This window comes from Apium graveolens, chromosome 7, assembly GCF_009905375.1.
Source record: "Apium graveolens cultivar Ventura chromosome 7, ASM990537v1, whole genome shotgun sequence".
Taxonomy (NCBI): Eukaryota; Viridiplantae; Streptophyta; class Magnoliopsida; order Apiales; family Apiaceae; genus Apium; species Apium graveolens.
Window position 1 is genome coordinate 232,562,974 of NC_133653.1, and position 20,049 is coordinate 232,583,022.

General features: G+C 37.0%; 1 protein-coding gene across 1 annotated transcript; it reads left to right on the forward strand.

The window, feature by feature from the left end:
* Nucleotides 1-408: 408 nt before the first annotated feature.
* On the forward strand, nucleotides 409-12,781 carry LOC141671281 (glutamyl-tRNA(Gln) amidotransferase subunit C, chloroplastic/mitochondrial). Its single transcript, XM_074477470.1, has 6 exons — nucleotides 409-663; nucleotides 773-813; nucleotides 10,122-10,177; nucleotides 10,934-10,985; nucleotides 11,084-11,163; nucleotides 12,485-12,781. The coding sequence occupies exons 1-5, from the start codon at nucleotides 439-441 to the stop codon at nucleotides 11,157-11,159; spliced, it is 450 nt and encodes a 149-aa protein (XP_074333571.1). The 5' UTR covers nucleotides 409-438; the 3' UTR covers nucleotides 11,160-11,163; nucleotides 12,485-12,781.
* Nucleotides 12,782-20,049: the final 7,268 nt, after the last annotated feature.

Sequence of the window (20,049 nt, forward strand, 5' to 3'; positions counted from 1 at the left end):
GTTAAAAAACTGTTTGGTAAAATTTAAAAGCTACTTTTCTGAAAAGTGTTTTTGGCTTAAAAGCTGCTGTTAGAGAAAGCAAGTCCCCCATGCTTTTAGAAAAAGCTGATTTTCAGCTGTTGCGGGAAGCAGATGCTGATTTCACCATCAAACCTTACCAAAAACATCATTATATTTAATTTTTTGCATCAAAACATATACGAATCAAAAAAATTACCAAACAGTATACAACAGCACTTTTTGCAGCAGCACTTTTTTTAACAGCACAGCAATTTTTAACAGCAATCCCAAACAGAGCCTGAATATGTACGGGCGCTCTTGATATAAATTAACCGTAAAATATAAATTTATTAATCATTAATTTCCCAAAAAAGTTTTACTGTTATGTTTTATCATTTCCTATAAACATACATACACGTAGAGGGGTGAGGACACAAAATGGGGACGAGAATGATGTTAAAACACTCATATTCGTCTCTATCTCTATCTCTATCTAAATCTGCATACACACCTATTGCGGTGCCGCCAATTAACTCGCCGTCGCTAAATCACCGTAAGTCCTCCGCATACGTGCAGCAACGCCGCGGCATTAGGTGTAGTCTGGAGCCTCCTGATTTGACTCGTTTGGCTCAAACCGCTCGTATCTCTCTTACTCCTAATCAAGTACTATGAAATTGCTACATTTTTCGTGTTTTCGATTTTAATTTACTTAGTTTTGTTTTATATTGAATTTTTAAGTTTTTTTTTGTTTGTTTTAATTGTGTTTGTTTAGGTTGAAGAGTTTTCTCCCAAAATTCAGCAAGTTGTGGATTGGTATGGATTGTTGTGTTACTGTATCTATCTGCACTGTGTTTCTGACTACTGCTATATATTTAATTGACAAGCTTTAACTATGTGGATTAGTAACTAGCATTAAGAGTAAAGTAAAACCGCAGTTAAATAAATTTAATATATTCTATTGCTTGATTACCTCAATTAGTTATTCATTTTCTATCGGTCCTGATTTATAATGGTTTTTATGTATATTCTACCTCGATTAATTAATAGCCTCTGTTAATTAATGGAATTCTTTTTGGTCCTGATGGTATTGATTTTAAAGATTTTCCTGTATCTTGATAAATTTAAGTGTTTCTAGAAAGATATGTCCGAAAAATCAACTGTGGAATAAAGAATTTGGAAAGTATTTACACATCCAAACCCATGCCTCTTGTACTCTTTTGGGACTCTCTGGAATTTATTTGAGGTCCAAGTGCCTTTCATTTAAGATACTATTTAGGGTTTCAAATAATTTATCGTCTCAATAATGCTAGAACTTTGTTCAAAAAAAAGGTGCCTTATTACCTTCTATACTATCAGCATAGATAGTTAATGTAACTTTTTTTCAATGTTATATATGTTAAAAGTATGATGAGGTTGTTGTGTTACTTCCTTACAATTAGCTTCTGCTCTTTTTTAGCCAAATCTTCCAAGATTACATCACCTTGATTTAACCAAGTGCATTTGGTGGTTATTCGACTTTGTGGTTAGGTATGTCCTGTTGAATATCATATAAGATCCATATGGAGCCTTCCTCTAACAGCTTAAGCTTAATACTCTGTCCACACATCGCTGCAACTACTATTTGCAACATTTTTACCCATTACGGCATCCCTAAAGTCGGGGCACCATTTTGTGTCCTGCGACCCTCCAGTAAAGTAGCTGGGGGAGCATGTTTATACTCCCTAACGTAAGTCTTAATACCAGAAGGATTGAAACTAGTTTTTCCACGCACATGTAACCCGCACTCAAAGTTGGCACAGTTTCATCTCCGTCTACAGTATAAACTCCACTTGCCAAAGAGCTCTCTGCACAATCTTCTAACAATCAATTTCAAACTAGATGTGGCATTTTGCTGAATGTGTGTGATGGAGTTTTATGTAGAAAATAAGAAACTAGTTAATGTAGAAGAGAAGAGAAACAAATTTTTATGAATAGACTTCATAATTTTAAATCTGCAGAACTGAACTTTTATACAATAATATGCTAACTGCTAATCTAAAGATAAGGAACTGCCTATAACTTCCTACTAAAATCAACAATAACTACTAGATAGTTACAATGCTAGAACTGCTACTAAGTTATTTATTTAAACATTTATAATAACTAAGAAATTATAGACAATATCTGAATTCCAACATGGTTGTTGCAACAACTGAAGTATATATATTCAACACTCCTTCTTACTTTGGCTGTTGCAAACTCCAAGTTTCTTTCTAAGAAACTCAAACTTACTTCTTGGCAGAGCCTTTGTAAATATGTCAGCTAGCTGAAGATCAGAATTGCAATATTTTAAATCAACTAACCCTTCTTTCTGCACTTCTCTAAGAAAGAATAACTTAATGTTGAAGTGCTTAGTTTTATCATGAAAAACAGGATTGTGAGAGATAGCAATTGCTGCTTGATTATCAACAAACACTTCTGTCCTTCCTTCTTGTTTCATATTTAAATCCAGTAACACTTTTCGTAACCACAAAGCCTCATTTACAGCAACACCAGCAGCAATGAATTCGGCTTCTGCCGTTGACTGTGCCACAGTATTCTGCTTCTTGCAACACCATGAGAACACATTGAACCCAACTTTGAACAATAACCAGTGGTGCTTTTCATGTCATCAAGTGAACCTGCCCAATCACTATCCGAATAGACCTGCAAAATGCAGTCTTGATCTGCTCGAAACTTGATTCCATAATCCAGCGTCCCTCTCACATATCTAAGGACTCGTTTAGCAGCTTTAAGATGTGTTTCAGTTGCACAATATGTAAATCTAGATAAGAGACTTACAGAGTGCAATATATCAGGTCTCTTAGACGTTAGATACATCAAACAACCAATTAGACTTCTGTAACAACTTTCATCAATTTTCTCGGCTTCATCTTCTTTTATCAACTTCTCTTTTTGGGACATTGGAGTATCTACACTCTTGCAATCATCCATTCTGAATTTGTTGAGAATTTCCTTAGCATACTTTCGATGAGAAATAAACACTTTTCCTTTTTTCTGCTCTATTTCCATTCCCAAAAAATAAGCCATCTCTCCCAAATCTGTCATCTCAAAGGTGTGCTTTATATCCTCTTTGAACATCTTTACAAGTGTAATCAATAAATCATCCACATACAATGAAACAACGACAAAATCAATTTCATCACCTTGAACGTAAAGAGTAGCTTCATTTAAGCTTCTCTTAAAACCGAGTTGCATCAAGTATTCATCGATTCTGCTGTTCCAACTTCGAGGGGCCTGTTTAAGGCCATATAAGGCTTTCTTAAGCAAGTACACATAATCTTCTTTTCCTTTTACAACAAATCCCTCGGGCTGCTCGACATATATCTCCTCCTCTAAAACACCATTCAAGAATGCTGATTTAACATCAAGATGATTTTTTTTTCCAGCCCTTTTGTGCAGCCATAACAAGTAACAACCTTATAGTATCTAATCTCGCAACAGGAGCGAAAGTATCAGAAAAATCAACTCCAAATATTTGAGCATACCCTTTAACAACGAGTCTAGCTTTATGTTTATTGATCGAGCCATCTGGATTTAACTTTGTTCGGAATACCCACTTCACTCCAATCACTTTCCAGTTAGTTGGTCTTTTAACCCAGGTCCAAGTTTCATTTTTTTCAATCATCTTGATCTCTTCATGCATAGCATTAATCCATTCAAGATTCTTCTTAGCTTCCCAAAAACTTGCAGGTTCAAGTATTGCAACATTGCATTTTTGATAAATATCAGAAAGAGATCTCATACCTCGAACAGGAATGTCATCAACCAATTCATCTTCATTAAGCTGCAATTTTAAAACTTGGTTTGGAAACTGAACTGATTGTTTTTCCTTCCAGTCCCATTCATCATTTTCCATGAAATGAACATCTCTGCTTATCAAAATCTTCTTGGTATTTGGTTGGAAGATTCTATAAGCAGATTTAGAATGTGTGCTATAGCCAATAAATACTCCTGCCTCGGCCTTTTTATCAAGCTTGTCCCTTTTTATTTGGGGAATATACACAAAGCATAAACATCCAAATATTTTTAAATTTTCTAAAGAAGGTTTGGAACCATACCACACTTCATATGGAGTTTTTCCGGAAACAGCTTTTGTAGGCAGCCTGTTGAGGAGGTAAACTGCAGTGTGTAGCTTCTGCCCAATATTCCCTTGGCAAGTTCTTTTCAAACAACAAACATCTAGACATCTCTGTTATGGTACGATTCTTTCTCTCGCTGACTACATTTTGTTGCGGAGTATACGGAGCCGTGAGTTGATGATCGATTCCTGCCTCCTCACAGAAAAAATTAAACTCATCTGATGTATATTCTTTTCCATTATCAGATCTTAATACTTGGATGTATTTCCCACTCTGTTTTTCAATCCATTGCTTGAATTTCTAGAACACACCAGCCACTTCTGTCTTGAATTTAAGAAAATATATCCAACACATTCTGGTATAATCATCAATGAAAATTAGATAATACCTACTCCCATTTAGTGATGGAGTTCTGCGAGGTCCAGCAACATCAGTGTGTACTAACTGCAGCTTTTCAATGGCTCTCCAAGTTGATTGCTTGAAGGGAAGTCTAACTTGTTTTCCTTGCTGGCAAGCTCTACAATTAGAAATCTCAGATGCAAGACAAGGCAAACCTTGAGCTAATTCGTTCCTTTGCAGAATTATCAAGGCTTTATGATTAAAATGGCCAAGTCGTTTATGCCAAATTTCTGCATTGACTTGTGTTGCAGGAAATTATGTCTGCTCCTCTAAAGGATCAAGTGCAAAACTCTTCGCTTTTATTTTCACTTTGAAGAAATCGTTATTATTTGCATCTCTAATTACACATTGATTTGTTTCAATAATAATTTTGAAACCTTTTTGAGTCAACTGAATAACACTTAACAAATTTTGACTAATGTTAGGCACAAATAGCACATCTTTAATATATTTTGTACCTGAAATGCTTTCAATTGCCACTGTGCCTTATCCTTCGACCGCAATATATTCTCCATTTCGAATCTTCACTTTTGAAGTTACTGAAGTATCCAAATCCTTAAAAAGCTCACGATCAAACGTCATATGATTGGTACAACCACTGTCAATTAACCACTTGCCGCTTGAATGACTAGTTGCAAAGCAAGATGCTACAAAAAGTTGCTCCTCTTCTTCCTCATCAGCCACATCAGCAACTTGAGCAGCGTTCTTTTGCTTTATATCCACTTGTGACATTATGTTACTCTTGCAAATTCTTTGATGGTGTCCCTTTTTCTTACAATTTTCACATTGCTGGTCAGGATTTCTCCAACATTTAAAAGGTGGATGACCCTTTCTGCCACAATGTTTACAAGGAGGGAAATCATATTTTGGTCCCTTGTGTTGGAAAAATCAAAAAATGCAGTTCCATTCTTGTTCTTATCATTTCTTGTCCATTGTCTTCCTTGGTTTGACTGAACACTGGCCGGTAACGCACCTTCAACAAACCCTTCAGATCTCATAAGCATGCGTTGTTCTTGAGCCTGCAATGCATACATCAATTATGCCAAACTAATTTTTGACAGGTCCTTTGTATTTTCCAACGAAGAAATAGTAGCTTCAAATCTTTCTGGAAGAGTAACAAGAATTTTTTGGACTAATCTTGAATCTGAAAATTCATTACCAAGTAATCTTACTTTGTTTGCGATACCAAGTAGTTTGTCACAATACTCTTTCACGGTCTCAGAATCTTTCATCTTCTGGAGTTCAAACTCTCTGATTAGATTTAGGATTTTCATTCCCTTCATTTTCTCATCTCCCTCGTACTCTTTTTTCAGAAAATTCCATATTTCAAAAGTTGATTTCATAGTCATAATTCTGACAAAGATCTCAGCCGAGACTGCAAAAAATAACGTTGCTCTTGCCTTCGATTTTCTGGATTTCCTATCTTTATGTAACCTGATCTGTGCCACGGTTGGATTATCTGTTAATTGAGGAACTTCGTAGTCCTCCTCCACTGCTTCCCATAAATCATTGGCTTCTAGATGAGCCTCCATTCTTGCTGCCCAAACATGGTAACCTTCACCATTGAAAACCGGTGGTGCTAATGAAGTAAACGGGGTTTCTGAATCCATGGAAGAAGAAAAAAATAAAACTAAAATTTTCAATCACAGGTCCCTCAAGAAGAGGGCTCTGATACCATTCTGATGGAGTTTTATGTAGAAAATAAGGAACTAGTTAATGTAGAAGAGAAGAGAAACAAATTTTTATGAATAGACTTCATAATTTTAAATCTGCAGAACTGAACTTTTATACAATAATATGCTAACTGTTAATCTAAAGATAAGGAACTGCCTATAACTTCCTCCTAAAATCAACAATAACTACTAGATAGTTACAATCCTACAACTGCTACTAAGTTATTTATTTAAACATTTATATTAACTAAGAAATTATAGACAATATCTGAATTCCAGCATGGTTGTTGCAGCAACTGAAGTATATATATTCAACAGTGTGAGACCGTGGACATATGCTCTTTCAGTTGGGATGCCAACTCCATTGTAAATATTTCCATTTCAGGAGCATTTGGCAACTTTGTTTTCAATGGGTTGGACCAATATTTGTAATGATCATATTTTGGATCATCCAAATTTTCAGCTATCCCATATGAAAAATGAGCACTGCCACGTGCCAATAATTTTTGGAGCAGCAAACTGAAGCAATTCCACGATTTCATCAGCTCTATAAACATTGTATTTCTGCTACAGCATTAATACCACTGTGACCGTACCCTATCTCTTGATACTCCGTCTACACATCACTGAAGCTACTATTTGCAACATTTTTACCCTTACGACATCACTAAAGTTGATCCACTTAAGCACTGCAACAGCAGTGTTTGCCGCCTCTTGCCCGATCGAGCCCCAACGATATTATCCTTCCTCAATAAGCATGGTTTGCTTCCTCACTCTGGTCAGGAGTTTGAGTTTCATTGTTGTTTTGATTTCTTTTGCCAGGATAATAACCTTCTTCGGGAGAACCCCGTATTGATGAGAAACGAGAGTGGAAAATGTTTATATGTGTAATTTATGAGTTTATATGTATTTAGATTAAAGAGGATAAAAATTATTTGTTTGTGTTTTATGTGGGGATAGTAGTTTATTAATTTAATAGGTTATTTAAAATAAAGCCCAATTGTTACGGGTCTTAGTCCATTAGGTTTAGTACTAGGGTTTTATAGTCTATATAAGTGATGTAATCCCCCACATTATGAGGAAACTTTGATTATACACCTTTCTTGAGAATAATATTGATTAATTATTCTTGGGAAGTGTATAATTCTTTGCTTTAATCCTTTTATTCTTGTTTTATAATATAATTCATCTTTCTGAATTCTTGTCCTGCATCAAATTGGCATCAGAGCCTAAATCCTGGAATTTTTACTGTTCATCGAGTTCATTGTTCATGTGTCACTGTTCACAGCCGTTTACTGTTCACAGTCACAGTCGCGTCTAATGTTCATCTGCCGGAGCCCTAATTCTAATCACCCACCATCCCCTGCACCAAACACCATCTTTCACACCAACCGCTGCCGCTGCAACCCTAATCCCAATTTGTGAATCCCTAATTCAGCCCGGACCCAATTGCAACCAGATCCGACCCGACCCGGTTGTAAATCCCTTCTCAAATCAGAAATAACCCCAACCCCAATCTGATTTGGACCCTAAAACCGAAAAAAAGACCCTTAACCACCGCTGCCACAACTTTATTCATCTCTGTCTTCAAGAACACACCAGAAACGAAGTAGAATCAAGTTGGAGAAGGGAAGAACGCGCCCGGACAGGCCTGAGTTTGGAATTCTGTCACTAGTTGCTCGAGTTCACGCCGCTGCGCGTTTTTGCGTCACTACAACAGTTGCATCTTATCGTTCTGAAAATTAGATGCTTTCCTACTGTTTAGCGTGAGAAATGAAGGGTTTCCAGATATTACAAATCAGTCGCTGAACATTCCAAAAAGTATAATTCAGCCCCTGAATTTCCATAATCTGCTCATTCTGAGTTTTGGTCTGTTCTTCAGTTCCAATTATTTTTCCATGTTTTGAATCATGTCTGCTCATATTAACTATTAAGCGTCAAATTGATATGGTGGAAGATAATATTTATTTTCTTCTTAGTTACCCAGACTCTTGGATATTTATTTTGGCTCGAGTACCCGTGTCGGATACTCGGACATGGGTATAAACACTTGTACACTTATTTTAGGACAAAAACATGTAAATTTTTCAGAATATTGCTGAGTCCGACACTTGGATTCGAACCCGTGTCCAACACCCATACCCGAGTCCGGGTAACATAGATTTTCTTAAGCGTGAACGTGATGACTGATGAGTTCTACTACAAAGTCTATGTTTGTTGTCGCTAATATTGGTTACTTCAATATGGGCTTACATTGAAGGAGTTAGATAAGCAATATGATGAACTTGAGAGATTGGAAAAGAGGTACAAAATTGGGTTGGGTAAAGAAAGGCGCAAACATGCACGTGAGGAACTAAAACAAGAATTTGAGAAAGCAACAAGGACTCTTGAGACTCTCAAATCTCAAGTGGAACGTCTTATGCATTTGGAGAATGAGAAAAAGGTAAAAGGGGAAATTGATGTCGAACAAATTGAAGATTGTGATACAGAAAATCAGTTAAACGAGGATGATGTGATTGTACCAGATTCTTTGAGTTGCACAGAAAATGTTAATGAAGATTTTTCCGATGCAAAATCTCACTTGGAGCAAGTTTTAGTTGTTCATTAAAAGCAAGTAGTTGATGATATTATTAAGGTTGAGCATATAGACTTCAAAATTCCAGAGTACTTGCCTAAGCTTCCTTTTCTTGCTTGCCAAAGTTCTTTGCACCTCAACCGTTTCTTTTAAAACAGCCTAAAGTTCATCTTGGTTACATCTCATCCTTGTGTGAGTTTTCGGTTGATTTTTACAAAACTCGTGGTCGATTTTTCTCTAACAAGGGGAGAATGATGAGGAACGAGGGTGGAAAATGTTTATATATGTTATTCATGAGTTTATATGTATTTAGATTAGAGAGGATAAAAATTATTTGTTTGTGTTTTATGTGGGGATAGTAGTTTATTAATTAAAGAGGTTATTTATAATAAAGCCCAGTTGTTACGGGCCTTAGTCCATTAGATTTAGTACTAGGGTTTTATAGTCTATATAAGTGATGTAATCCCCTAGGAAGCTTTGATTATACACCTTTCTTGAGAATAATATTGATTAATTATTCTTGGGAATTGTATAATTCTTTGCTTTAATCCTTTTGTTCTTGTTTTATAATATAATTCATCTTTCTGAATTCTTGTCCTGCATCACATATAGTGTCCACGCCTTTTGGTATTATTGAAATGGTAGAATCCCAAGTCCAGGTCAACTACAATTCATGTTGCGACATCATTTGAAGACGAAATAAATCCTTATTCAGGAAAATGTGAGCAAGAGATCTGGCAACAGGAATGTCCCTAACTTCAGCAGACAAAAGTCCAGGGACAGATTTCGGATCCGGAACACCTAATAATGGTCTGTGAAGTGGCGTGATTTTAATAGTTTGTTTAGCTGGGGAGTGTTGGAATATAATATAAGATCCTTGTAAGATGCTTCATGTAGCACTCACCACTAAATTGTAGTAAGCTCCTGTTCTAAAGTTTTATTGAATTATTCCTGCTATTTTTAGTCGTCGACCGAACAATCAAACATGTTACTTCAAGATGATCTTGTTATCTTAAAAATTGTCAACTATATGTATTGCCCCCCCCCCCTTTTTCTCACATTACAACTCTATCAACAATGAACTAAACAAACATATGTTTTCAATTTTATCTTCTACAACCTTGCTCATTTTGATACGTAAATCTAGTGAAAAGTGCTATGCTTTATATTCCTCTGTGACTACTAAATTGTACAGGTTTTTTTTAGAGATTATTGGATTACTTACCTTCCAGTTATTAAATAACTATTTTTTCCTATATAACTTAAGTTTCGTATCATAGATTTTCTCATGATTTCTTTAAGATTTTACCTTGTTCAAAAATTGTTTTCTCACATTTTATATTTTCAAATCAGGTTTGGACAACTTCAAAACGTAGACCTTCAGAGCATTGAACCAGCTATTAGGGCAGGTATGTGAGTAATTTTATATGGCCTTTTGTTTACCAAGAAGTTCCAGAGAATTCGTAATTACTTCATCTATCATAATGATATATGTTTTCTGTGTGCATATTGCTAGGAGCTTAAGTCTGAAATCTCAAAACTTAATAGTGATGTCTAGTGCTTTAAATTGTCATATGCACAACCAGAAGCCAGATGTGTTGGAAAATATTGTTACTATACGGTGAAAAGTGTAACATCTAGTATTTCAACTAGGTGAAGTCTTGGTTCATACGAGTGCGGCCAAGTAGGTCTAGATGAGCATACTGAAACGATATACACAGAACATATATACAAGTGTTCCTATGTTCACCTGTGTCTGATTGTGTGTGCTTCTATACATTTCTATGTACATTGTGGCGCGGTAAAGGAATTGGTGAAGTTATTCCATTAAATAATTGATTTACGTAATAGATTAGTACTTCTTTCTGGATGTTGTTAGAGAGATGAGTTGCTTGCACTGAAGTTACGTAGTGGATAATGATTGGAAGTGCTTATTTTACTAGAGGATACACTATTACCTTTTAACTTTGTGTATGGATATCTGGTGTGTATCAGTTTTGTGGATTTACACTTTTCTTGAGTTCTTGTACCTGGATTAAATCTTGACTTGGTTGTCTTGTCTCCTATCTGTCCAGATGTAGTTGCATTTATATTTTCCACATAATTATGATGATATGTAGAAGTTTTAGATAGTTTTGGCTAAAGATGCTCTGGCGACTCTGCAGATACTGAAGGGAGCAATTGGCGTGATGATTTGCCTAAAATTTTTGAGAACAGGTATTAATTCTTTCTTTTAAATTATTTTATGAGAATATTATGGTGTGGGTTCTTTTATGAACAAACCTTTAATGTGATTAATCTTTCTGCTTCCATAGGGATGCCATAGTAGCTGCTGTTCCAAATTATGAGGAATCATACATAAAAGTCCCAAAAGTCTTGAATAAAGAATAGATCAGTATGTCATCTTTGCATATTCTTTTAAATTACCCAAGCTTTTGCTTTTCTTATTTCTGTCATGATGTTTACCCAAGTTTTGGATTTTCAGTTACCATATTCTGCACATTACTCTCCTATTAAGACACACTTTACAACTGCATTTACCTTTGCACTTCCTTTTTCACATATTTTGTTTTATTTCTACTTTCTCTACTGTCAACTCGTACTAGTGATTATATCTCACAATCAGTGGTGTACATTTTATGTGTGTATATGTAAGCACTAACCCAAGGATTAAGGTTTGAACCCACCTAATGGAGCGTGAGTAGACTTTGAGGCTTATCATGCGCCATGTGGCATGGAAAGGCCCCCTTCAAGCCAAAAAAAAGTGAGGAAAAAGCTAGTACCCTTGCCCTGGGTAATACCAGTGTCCTCGGATTAAGCTTGACAAAAATTACCTATAAACTTGTTAGATAGGAGAATGTCCAGAAGAAGGAAAGATAATAGTTTTCTCTCATCATCAGGCTAGAAGAAAATCAAAACAAGGTTATCAAACATCTAGGATTCATGCATACAAAGGAATAAAGATTCAGTGGACCACATTTAATACTTCGACAAATTCTGCTCAGACTTTTAGGACCTCACACAATGCAGAATTTTGATAGGCCAGAAGTCGTTCAGCAGCTTAGTTATATGAATGATCGACTTTGATTAGAATTGGACCTTTCTGCTCCCTAATTCACCATCAATCCCTTCCAAGCAATGAACGGTAAGACGTGAAAAGAACAAATGCCTAGTCCCTAGACTCCCTACAGAATTAACTACGTGAAAACACCTAATAATATAATAGTAGATACTAGTGTATATGTCACTGCTGTCTTTGGTTTTCTCTCTCCTTTTTTTTTCATGTGTACTGTTTGTATTGTTCAATGTGATGACACTAATATAAAGTTTTCGCTAGTTTGGAAGAAGTTTGTGACTTTCATATCTCTTATGTTCTGTTTCTGTTTGGTCAAACGGAATGAATTTTGTACTTTGTAGGTAAATATTTATTCAAATAAAATTTGGTGCTCAATCTCACAAATTTGTTAGTGCTTCATTCATATTTGTACCCATTTTCTTCACAAATATCATGATAAAAAAATTCGTACTCATTTTTCTCAATCTTGCATCTTCTTTTCACCTATAATTTATTCACAACTGATAATTCCTATTTTATCCAAATTATACACTCATTAGTAATGTCATGAAAACTAAACAGCTCATTACAGTTTGATAGTTCACCCCATCAAGCATTTAGTTAATTATTATTAGCTTACAGATTTCTCCTTGTTTCTCAGCTTCAGACAGTAAATGCAATGACAAATTGAGACCCAAGAAAGTGAATTGGTTGTCGCGGTCATGTTTTCAGAGCATGCAAGGAGAATACAAATGTTGCTTGTATCTACATTAGATAAATTGAAATCTTAAAATGCAAATTTTCTTGGATCAACAATATATTCGAACCAAACAATGTTTGCATATATGTTGTTGTAGGCATGTCTTGGCTTTTCTTTATTTCATTAGGATATGACATAAAAGAATACAGTTGAACTTTTTTATTTGTTTGTGACAGCAAAGTAGGTAACTTATTTGAACCTGGACTTACTATATAGGCTATGTTTGGTAAATCAATATATATGGGTGCACCCATCAAGAAAAAAAATATGCGTGGGTGGCAAAAGAAAGAAATAACAGAAAACAACTGAAGGTTGAAAACAGGTGCCGTGTGGACGATAAGATTCCAACCTGGTTAATATGATTGGAATTAAGATACCAATATAAAAATGTAATTGAACTGTGTTCTCATTTCTGTTAATTGGAGTTGTAGTCTTATGATATACACGGTTCCAAAATCAAAACCAAAAAGTTTTGGTTACGTTTGGTGAGTTTTTTTTAACGTGAAGTAATATAAACATGTTGTTTAGAGCAATGGTAAAATGGTTATAGCCATGGGTCGGTTGTGTTCCATTGCTTGATTTTTGAATAGAATCAACTTGCTTAGTTGAATTAAATATATGATAGGATTAGGTGATGTGATGAGGAAAATTAAAGTGTAACTGTGTGTGAGTAAGTTGTATAGGTAGAATACAAATGTCGGGTGCAGAAATAGATAATGAATTTAAATATATAACGAAGTATATAGGAAAGAAAATGGACATATTATATAGAAGATTCAAGAGCTCTCGGTCAGCAGATTTCAACAAATTGTTTCAATTCACATGTTTTACACTTGATCACTAAGATGCTTGAAGCCATCTTGGCTTAAAGATAACACAGACGATACAATTCAAGTGGAAGATGGTGGTTGAGCAAATACAATAAATTACACCATCAAATGTTGATAGTACATAGTATACACAACAGCGAGACCTGATACTCATCAATGTATAAGACTGATCGTAAATGTTTTGAATTGGCTTTGTTGACATGGAGGGGAGTAGCTGTGAAAATAATCTGCGATTAATATAAATAATCAAATAAGTGTGTGCGTGAGTAAACGAAATCAAACGGAAAAAGAAAAGATATAAACAGAAGAACAGAAGAGAGATCCTCGAGTTCAGTTGAAACTGTCTCCTTAAAGCTATTTCGCCTCTCACCGTATGTGCGAGTCGATAGCCTCCCAGGATAAAACGAGGTAGCGGCGGCGTTACGGATAACGAGCACCTTCAGCGAGCTTGAACGGGCACGAAACTATCACCGAGAGAGCGAGATTTGTGTTTAGAGACGAATATGTTTTTGGTGTGTCTAACCCTAACGCCTTAGAGGTGTTTATATAGGTGTAGATAGACTTGTGCGCTACTCTTTTCCATAATTAAATATCATTAATTATGGAATTGGTGTAATACTTGCAAGCTACTCTATTCCATAAATAATCTGAAACAGAATCAGATTAAATATATCAAGACATACACCATATCAATTAATCTGAAACAAAATCAAATTAATTTATGCCATAATATTTGAGCCAGATTCTAATGGAAAATAATAATTTCCATTATTAAGAGAATATCATCATATCTCACACATCTTTTAGTCATAATGCTCAAAAATATGACTTACCAATATGGGACTTATACCCATATTTTCCAACAATCCCCCACATGGGTGAGATTGGTGATCTTAGTAGCACACACCAGACAGACAGACAAACACGGAGTTTGACTTGGTGATAGTTTCTTCGATCAGATATAGCATACGATAGGTAGAGAATGCTCCTTGAACCTTCGCTCGAGTAAGCATACCGACTTTACTGGTAGACAGTAGACGTGCTTGTCCTTGAACTGTTCGACCGTTTATGTAAACGATGATATACTTATCACTATATCGTTTCTGACTCGTTCAGCTCTCATGAGTATGTCCATTTTGGCCATGGAACATCGTCCTGGTTCTGCAGAAGTTTCTAAAGAATTGTGCCTCGCAATTCTCCTTTGAAGCGGCCCCACTTCTCTCCCACATAGGTGATCTTTATCTTATAGAGTAACCCGCGTTTACTCAACTGAATTCCATGCGTTCACTCCTGAGCTCCATGTATTCATCAAAGATCATTAAAGGCTCAAAGCTTAACCTCGTACCTTACGGGTCTCACTGTTTCCTCATCATAGGAACAGGTCAGGGGTTACCCCCACAGTGATTTGGTCATCATGATTTAGTTGTCCCATTGAACCAAGTTCTTGGGATCTCCAGTCAGCAATGGTTGGGTGTCCACCATGATGCCGTTAAGCAATAGGCTTAAGGTCCATCCCTCTCGATGATTTCTCAACCACTTCTCTTGATAACCCTTTGGTTAGTGGATCCGCGATATTATCCTTTGACGGTATATAGTCAATAGTGATAATTCCGGTTGAGATCAATTATCTAATGGAACTGTGTCGTCGTCGTATATGACGAGACTTTCCATTATACATCGTGCTCTGTGCTCTGCCAATAGCGGATTGACTATCACAGTGAATCCCTATTGCAGTTACAGGCTTTGGCCATCTTGGAATATCCTCCAGAAACTGACGTAGATATTCAGCCTCTTCGGCGCATTTATCTAGTGCCACAAACTCAGCTTCCATCGTGGAATGAGTTATCACCGTTTGTTTTGAGGATTTCCATGATATTGCCGCTCCAGCTAATGTAAACACATAGCCACTCGTAGACTTAAGTGCTTTCTTGCTAGATATCCAATTTGCGTCAGTATATCCTTCTAATACTGCTGGGTATCTGCCATAGTGCAGTCCATAGTCTTGAGTTCCCCTCAAGTACCTTAGTACCCTTATAATCGCTTTCCAGTGATCAGCTCCCGGATTACTCGTAAACCTACTCAACTTGCTAATTGAGTATGCAATGTCTGGTCTTGTACAACTCATGAGGTACATCAGACTACCAATTATCCTCGAGTATTCCAATTGGGAAACAGCTACACCTTTGTTCTTGGATAGGTGCAAAGTCATATCCACAGGTGTCCTAGCTTTCTCAAAGTCATCCTTAAGAAACTTCTCAAGGATCTTGTCAACATAATGTGGTTGACTTAATGCGAGACCCTCTGATGTTCTAGAAATTTGAATTCCCAGAATTACATTTGCTAGTCCCATATCTTTCATGTCGAACCTTGATTTCAACATGTCCTTTGTAGATTTGATAACTTTATCATTGCTTCCAGTAATAAGTAGATCATCTACATATAGTGTCATCATGACATAGCCATTGTCATTCTCCTTGACATAGCTGTTCTCGTTATCCTTGTAATAGGCACAGCTATCACATTCATTGATTTTGAAACCATTGGCCAGCACGACCTCATCAAATTTTTCATGCCATTTCATAGGCGCTTGTTTCAAACCATATAATGATTTCACCAATCTACACACTTTCCTTTCTTGTCCTGGGACAACAAACCCTTCAGGTTGTTCCATATAGATTTCTTCATCTATGTCTCCATTTAGGAAAGCTGTTTTCACATCCATTTGATGTACAGTTAGATTACGCATTGCAGCAATAACAAACATCATCCTTATGGACGTTATTCTCGTTATAGGAGAATATGTATCAAAGTAATCAAGACCTTTTTGTTGCTTGTATCCTTTAATTACAAGTCTGGCCTTATACTTATCAATAGTGCCATCAGTTTTCAACTTCTTCTTGAAAACCCACTTGCTACCTAATGGTTTGCAACCAGTTGGCAAGTCCACTAATTCCCAAGTATGATTTTGCATAATTGAATCAACTTCATTCTTGATGGCCTCTTTCCACATAGGCCCATCAGGTGAGGTAACCGCCTCCTTATAAGTTTTTGGGTCACCTCCTTCGAGCAAATAGGTCATAAAATCAGACCCATAGGATTTCTCCGTTCGTTGTCTTTTGCTCCTTCTCACTACCCCCACATTTTCGTCTTCACTTTCGTCATCTACAGACTCATGAGATCGTTTAGACGTCGTAGGTTGTTGGTTTCCTGGATTACAGGGAAACATCGTCTCAAAAAATGAGGCATTTCTTGATTCCATAATGGTATTCTTTTGAATATCAGGAATCTTGGATTCATGAACAAGAAACCGATATGCAGTGCTGTGTGGAGGATATCCGATGAAGACACAATCCACAGTCTTAGGACCTATCTTCACCTTCTTCGGTGTAGGGATCAGTACCTTTGCAAGGCACCCCCACACTTTCAGGTGTTGGTAACTTGGTTTCTTTTTCTTCCACATTTCATAAGGACTTACATCCTTATTCTTGCGCATCGTAATATTTAAAATATTATTTGCGCTTAAGATGGCTTCTCCCCACATCGATTGTGGGAGCCCAGAGCTTAACAACATCGCATTCATCATCTCTTTCAGAGTGTGATTCTTCCTTTCAGCCACACCATTTGACTGAGGGGAGTATGGTGCAGTGACCTCATGGATTATACCATGTTGTGAACAGAATTCCCCAAACGGTTCAACATATTCACCTCCACGATCACTTCGTATCGTTTTGATTTTCTCAGTTTGTTGTGTCTCAACTTCTTCCTTATAGATTTTAAATTTATCTATAGCTTCGTCTTTGCTTTTCAACAAATATACATAGCAGTATTTTGTACAATCATCAATGAATGTAATAAAATACTTGTTTCCTCCTCTTGTTGGAGCGAATTTTAAATCACATATGTCGCTATGTATTAGGTCTAGCACTTTGGTGTTCCTTTCCACACGTTTAAATGATGATCTCGTTAATTTTGCCTCAACACAAGTCTCACACTTATGTTTTGGATCGATAGTAAGTTTAGGTATGTATTCTTTTGCACTTAAACGTCGTAAAGTGTCATAATTTACATGTCCTAATCTAGCATGCCATAAATTAGGAGACTCAAGCAAGTAAGCAGAAGAATTCTTCATTTCATTATCGTCCATAACGGACATTACATTGAGCTTAAAAAGCCCATCAGTTAAATAACCCTTGCCTACAAACATACCACTCTTAGACAAAATAACTTTATCTGACTCTATTACAATGCGAAAGCCATGCTTATTCAACAGAGAACCAGACACAAGGTTCTTGCGAATATCAGGCACATAAAGTACATTCTTCAAAGTCAGATTCTTCCCAGAGGTCATCTTCAGGATCACCGTGCCTTCACCCTCAATGGTAGAAGTTGCTGAATTCCCCATGTAGAGCTTCTCACCAGCATCGGAAGCTTTGAGGCTAGAGAAAACCGCCTTGTCTGAGCAAACATGCCTAGTAGCACCAGTATCAATCCACCATTCACGTGGATTAGAACCGACCAGGTTCACTTCAGAGACCGTAGCACAGAGGTCTATGTCACCCATCTCCTTGGAGATATTCTCTACCATGTTTGCTTTTTTCTTCTTGTTGGGCTTCTTGGGCTTCTTGCAGTCAGAAGACCTATGACCAACTTTATCACAGTTGTAGCACTTCCCTTGAAATTTCGACTTCGAAATCCCTCCCTTGGGTGCCAGCTTTGCCCCTTTACCAGAATTATCCTTCTTGGGCTTGGAGCTTTGAGCATGCTCCACCATGTTTGCCTTCTCAGTGGCAACGTTAACTTTCTTCTCGGACCCTCTGTTGTCTTCTTCAATACGAAGTCTAACAATAAGATCCTCCATAGACATCTCCTTTCGCTTGTGCTTAAGGTAGTTCTTGAAATCTTTCCATCCAGGTGTAAGCTTTTCAATAACAGCAGCAACTTGCAAAGACTCACTTATGACCATTCCCTCAGCATGAATGTCATGAATGATCACCTGCAGTTCCTGCACCTGACTGACCACAGTCTTAGAGTCTGCCATCTTATAATCAAGAAAGCGGCCAACAATCCACTTTTTTGCCCCAGCGTCCTCGGTTTTATACTTATGGTCAAGTGACTCCCATAAGACCTTAGCTGTTGGCTTTGTGCTGTATACGTTATACAACGAGTCAGACAAACAATTTAACACATAGTTCCGACAGATGTAGTCGGAGTGCTTCCAAGCATCAGCAGCATACACAGTCTGCATGTTACTCTCAGCAGTGAGCAACAGTGGTTCTTCCTTAAGGAAGCGATCCATATGCAACGTGGTCAGATAAAAGTGCATCTTTTGTTGCCAACGTTTGAAGTTCGTTCCGTTGAACTTCTCAGGTTTTTCAGCATGTGCAGCAGGCACAGTTGGCATAACAGGTGCAGCAGGCACCACGGGTGGAACAGATGGTACGTGCGTCTGTACTACAGGTGTATGCACACCAGTAGGCACCGCAGGTATGATCGGAGGAGTGAATCCTGCCGATATCTGTCCAAGAGGAACACTAAACTGTCCAATGACAGTGTGTCCCACAGGCACATGTCCCGAAGGCACATGTCCCGAAGGCACATGTCCAACAGGCGTTTGACCCCCATCAGATCGTACGATCCGTGCGTTAGGGTTAATCGGCTGCTGGTGAACCCCATCAGATCCAGTGATCTATGCGTTGGGATCAGCCGTCATGTTCATCGAATCGTTCACAGTTTGGTTCTCCATCGATCTGTTACTCAACAAAACAAGCAGATACAGATGTATCAGTCACAGATGTATATAAAATAAATAGCTTTAAGATTGTGAAAACAATCTGCGATTAATACAAATAATCAAACAAGTGTGTGCGTGAGTAAACGAAATCAAACGGAGGAAGAAAAGATATAAACAGAAGAGAGATCCTCGAGTCCAGTTGAAACTGTCTCCTTAAAGCTATTTCGCCTCTCACCGTATGTGCGAGTCGATAGCCTCCCAGGATAAAACGAGGTAGCGGCGGCGTTACGGATAACGAGCACCTTCAGCGAGCTTGAACGGGCACGAAACTATCACCGAGAGAGCGAGATTTGTGTTTAGAGACGAATATATTTTTGGTGTGTCTAACCCTAACGCCTTAGAGGTGTTTATATAGGTGTAGATAGACTTGTGCGCTACTCTTTTCCATAATTAAATATCATTAATTATGGAATCGGTGTAATACTTGCAAGCTACTCTATTCCATAAATAATCTGAAACAGAATCAGATTAAATATATCAAGACATACACCATATCAATTAATCTGAAACAAAATAAAATTAATTTATGCCATAATATTTGAGCCAAATTCTAATGGAAAATAATAATTTCCATTATTAAGAGAATATCATCATATCTCACACATCTTTTAGTCATAATGCTCAAAAATATGACTTACCAACATGACACTTATACCCATATTTTCCAACAGTAGCTTTGTCACTTGGGTTTTCCACCATTCAAGTAGTTTACAAACCGTCTAGTGCCAGGTAAGGTATCCACAGATTTTTGGAGATAATGACTGTTTCCTTTTCGAATATCAAATACCTTCAAAAAATCTTCATGTTCTGCTTGAGATATAGGCATGTCTCTCTTGAGGTCATGA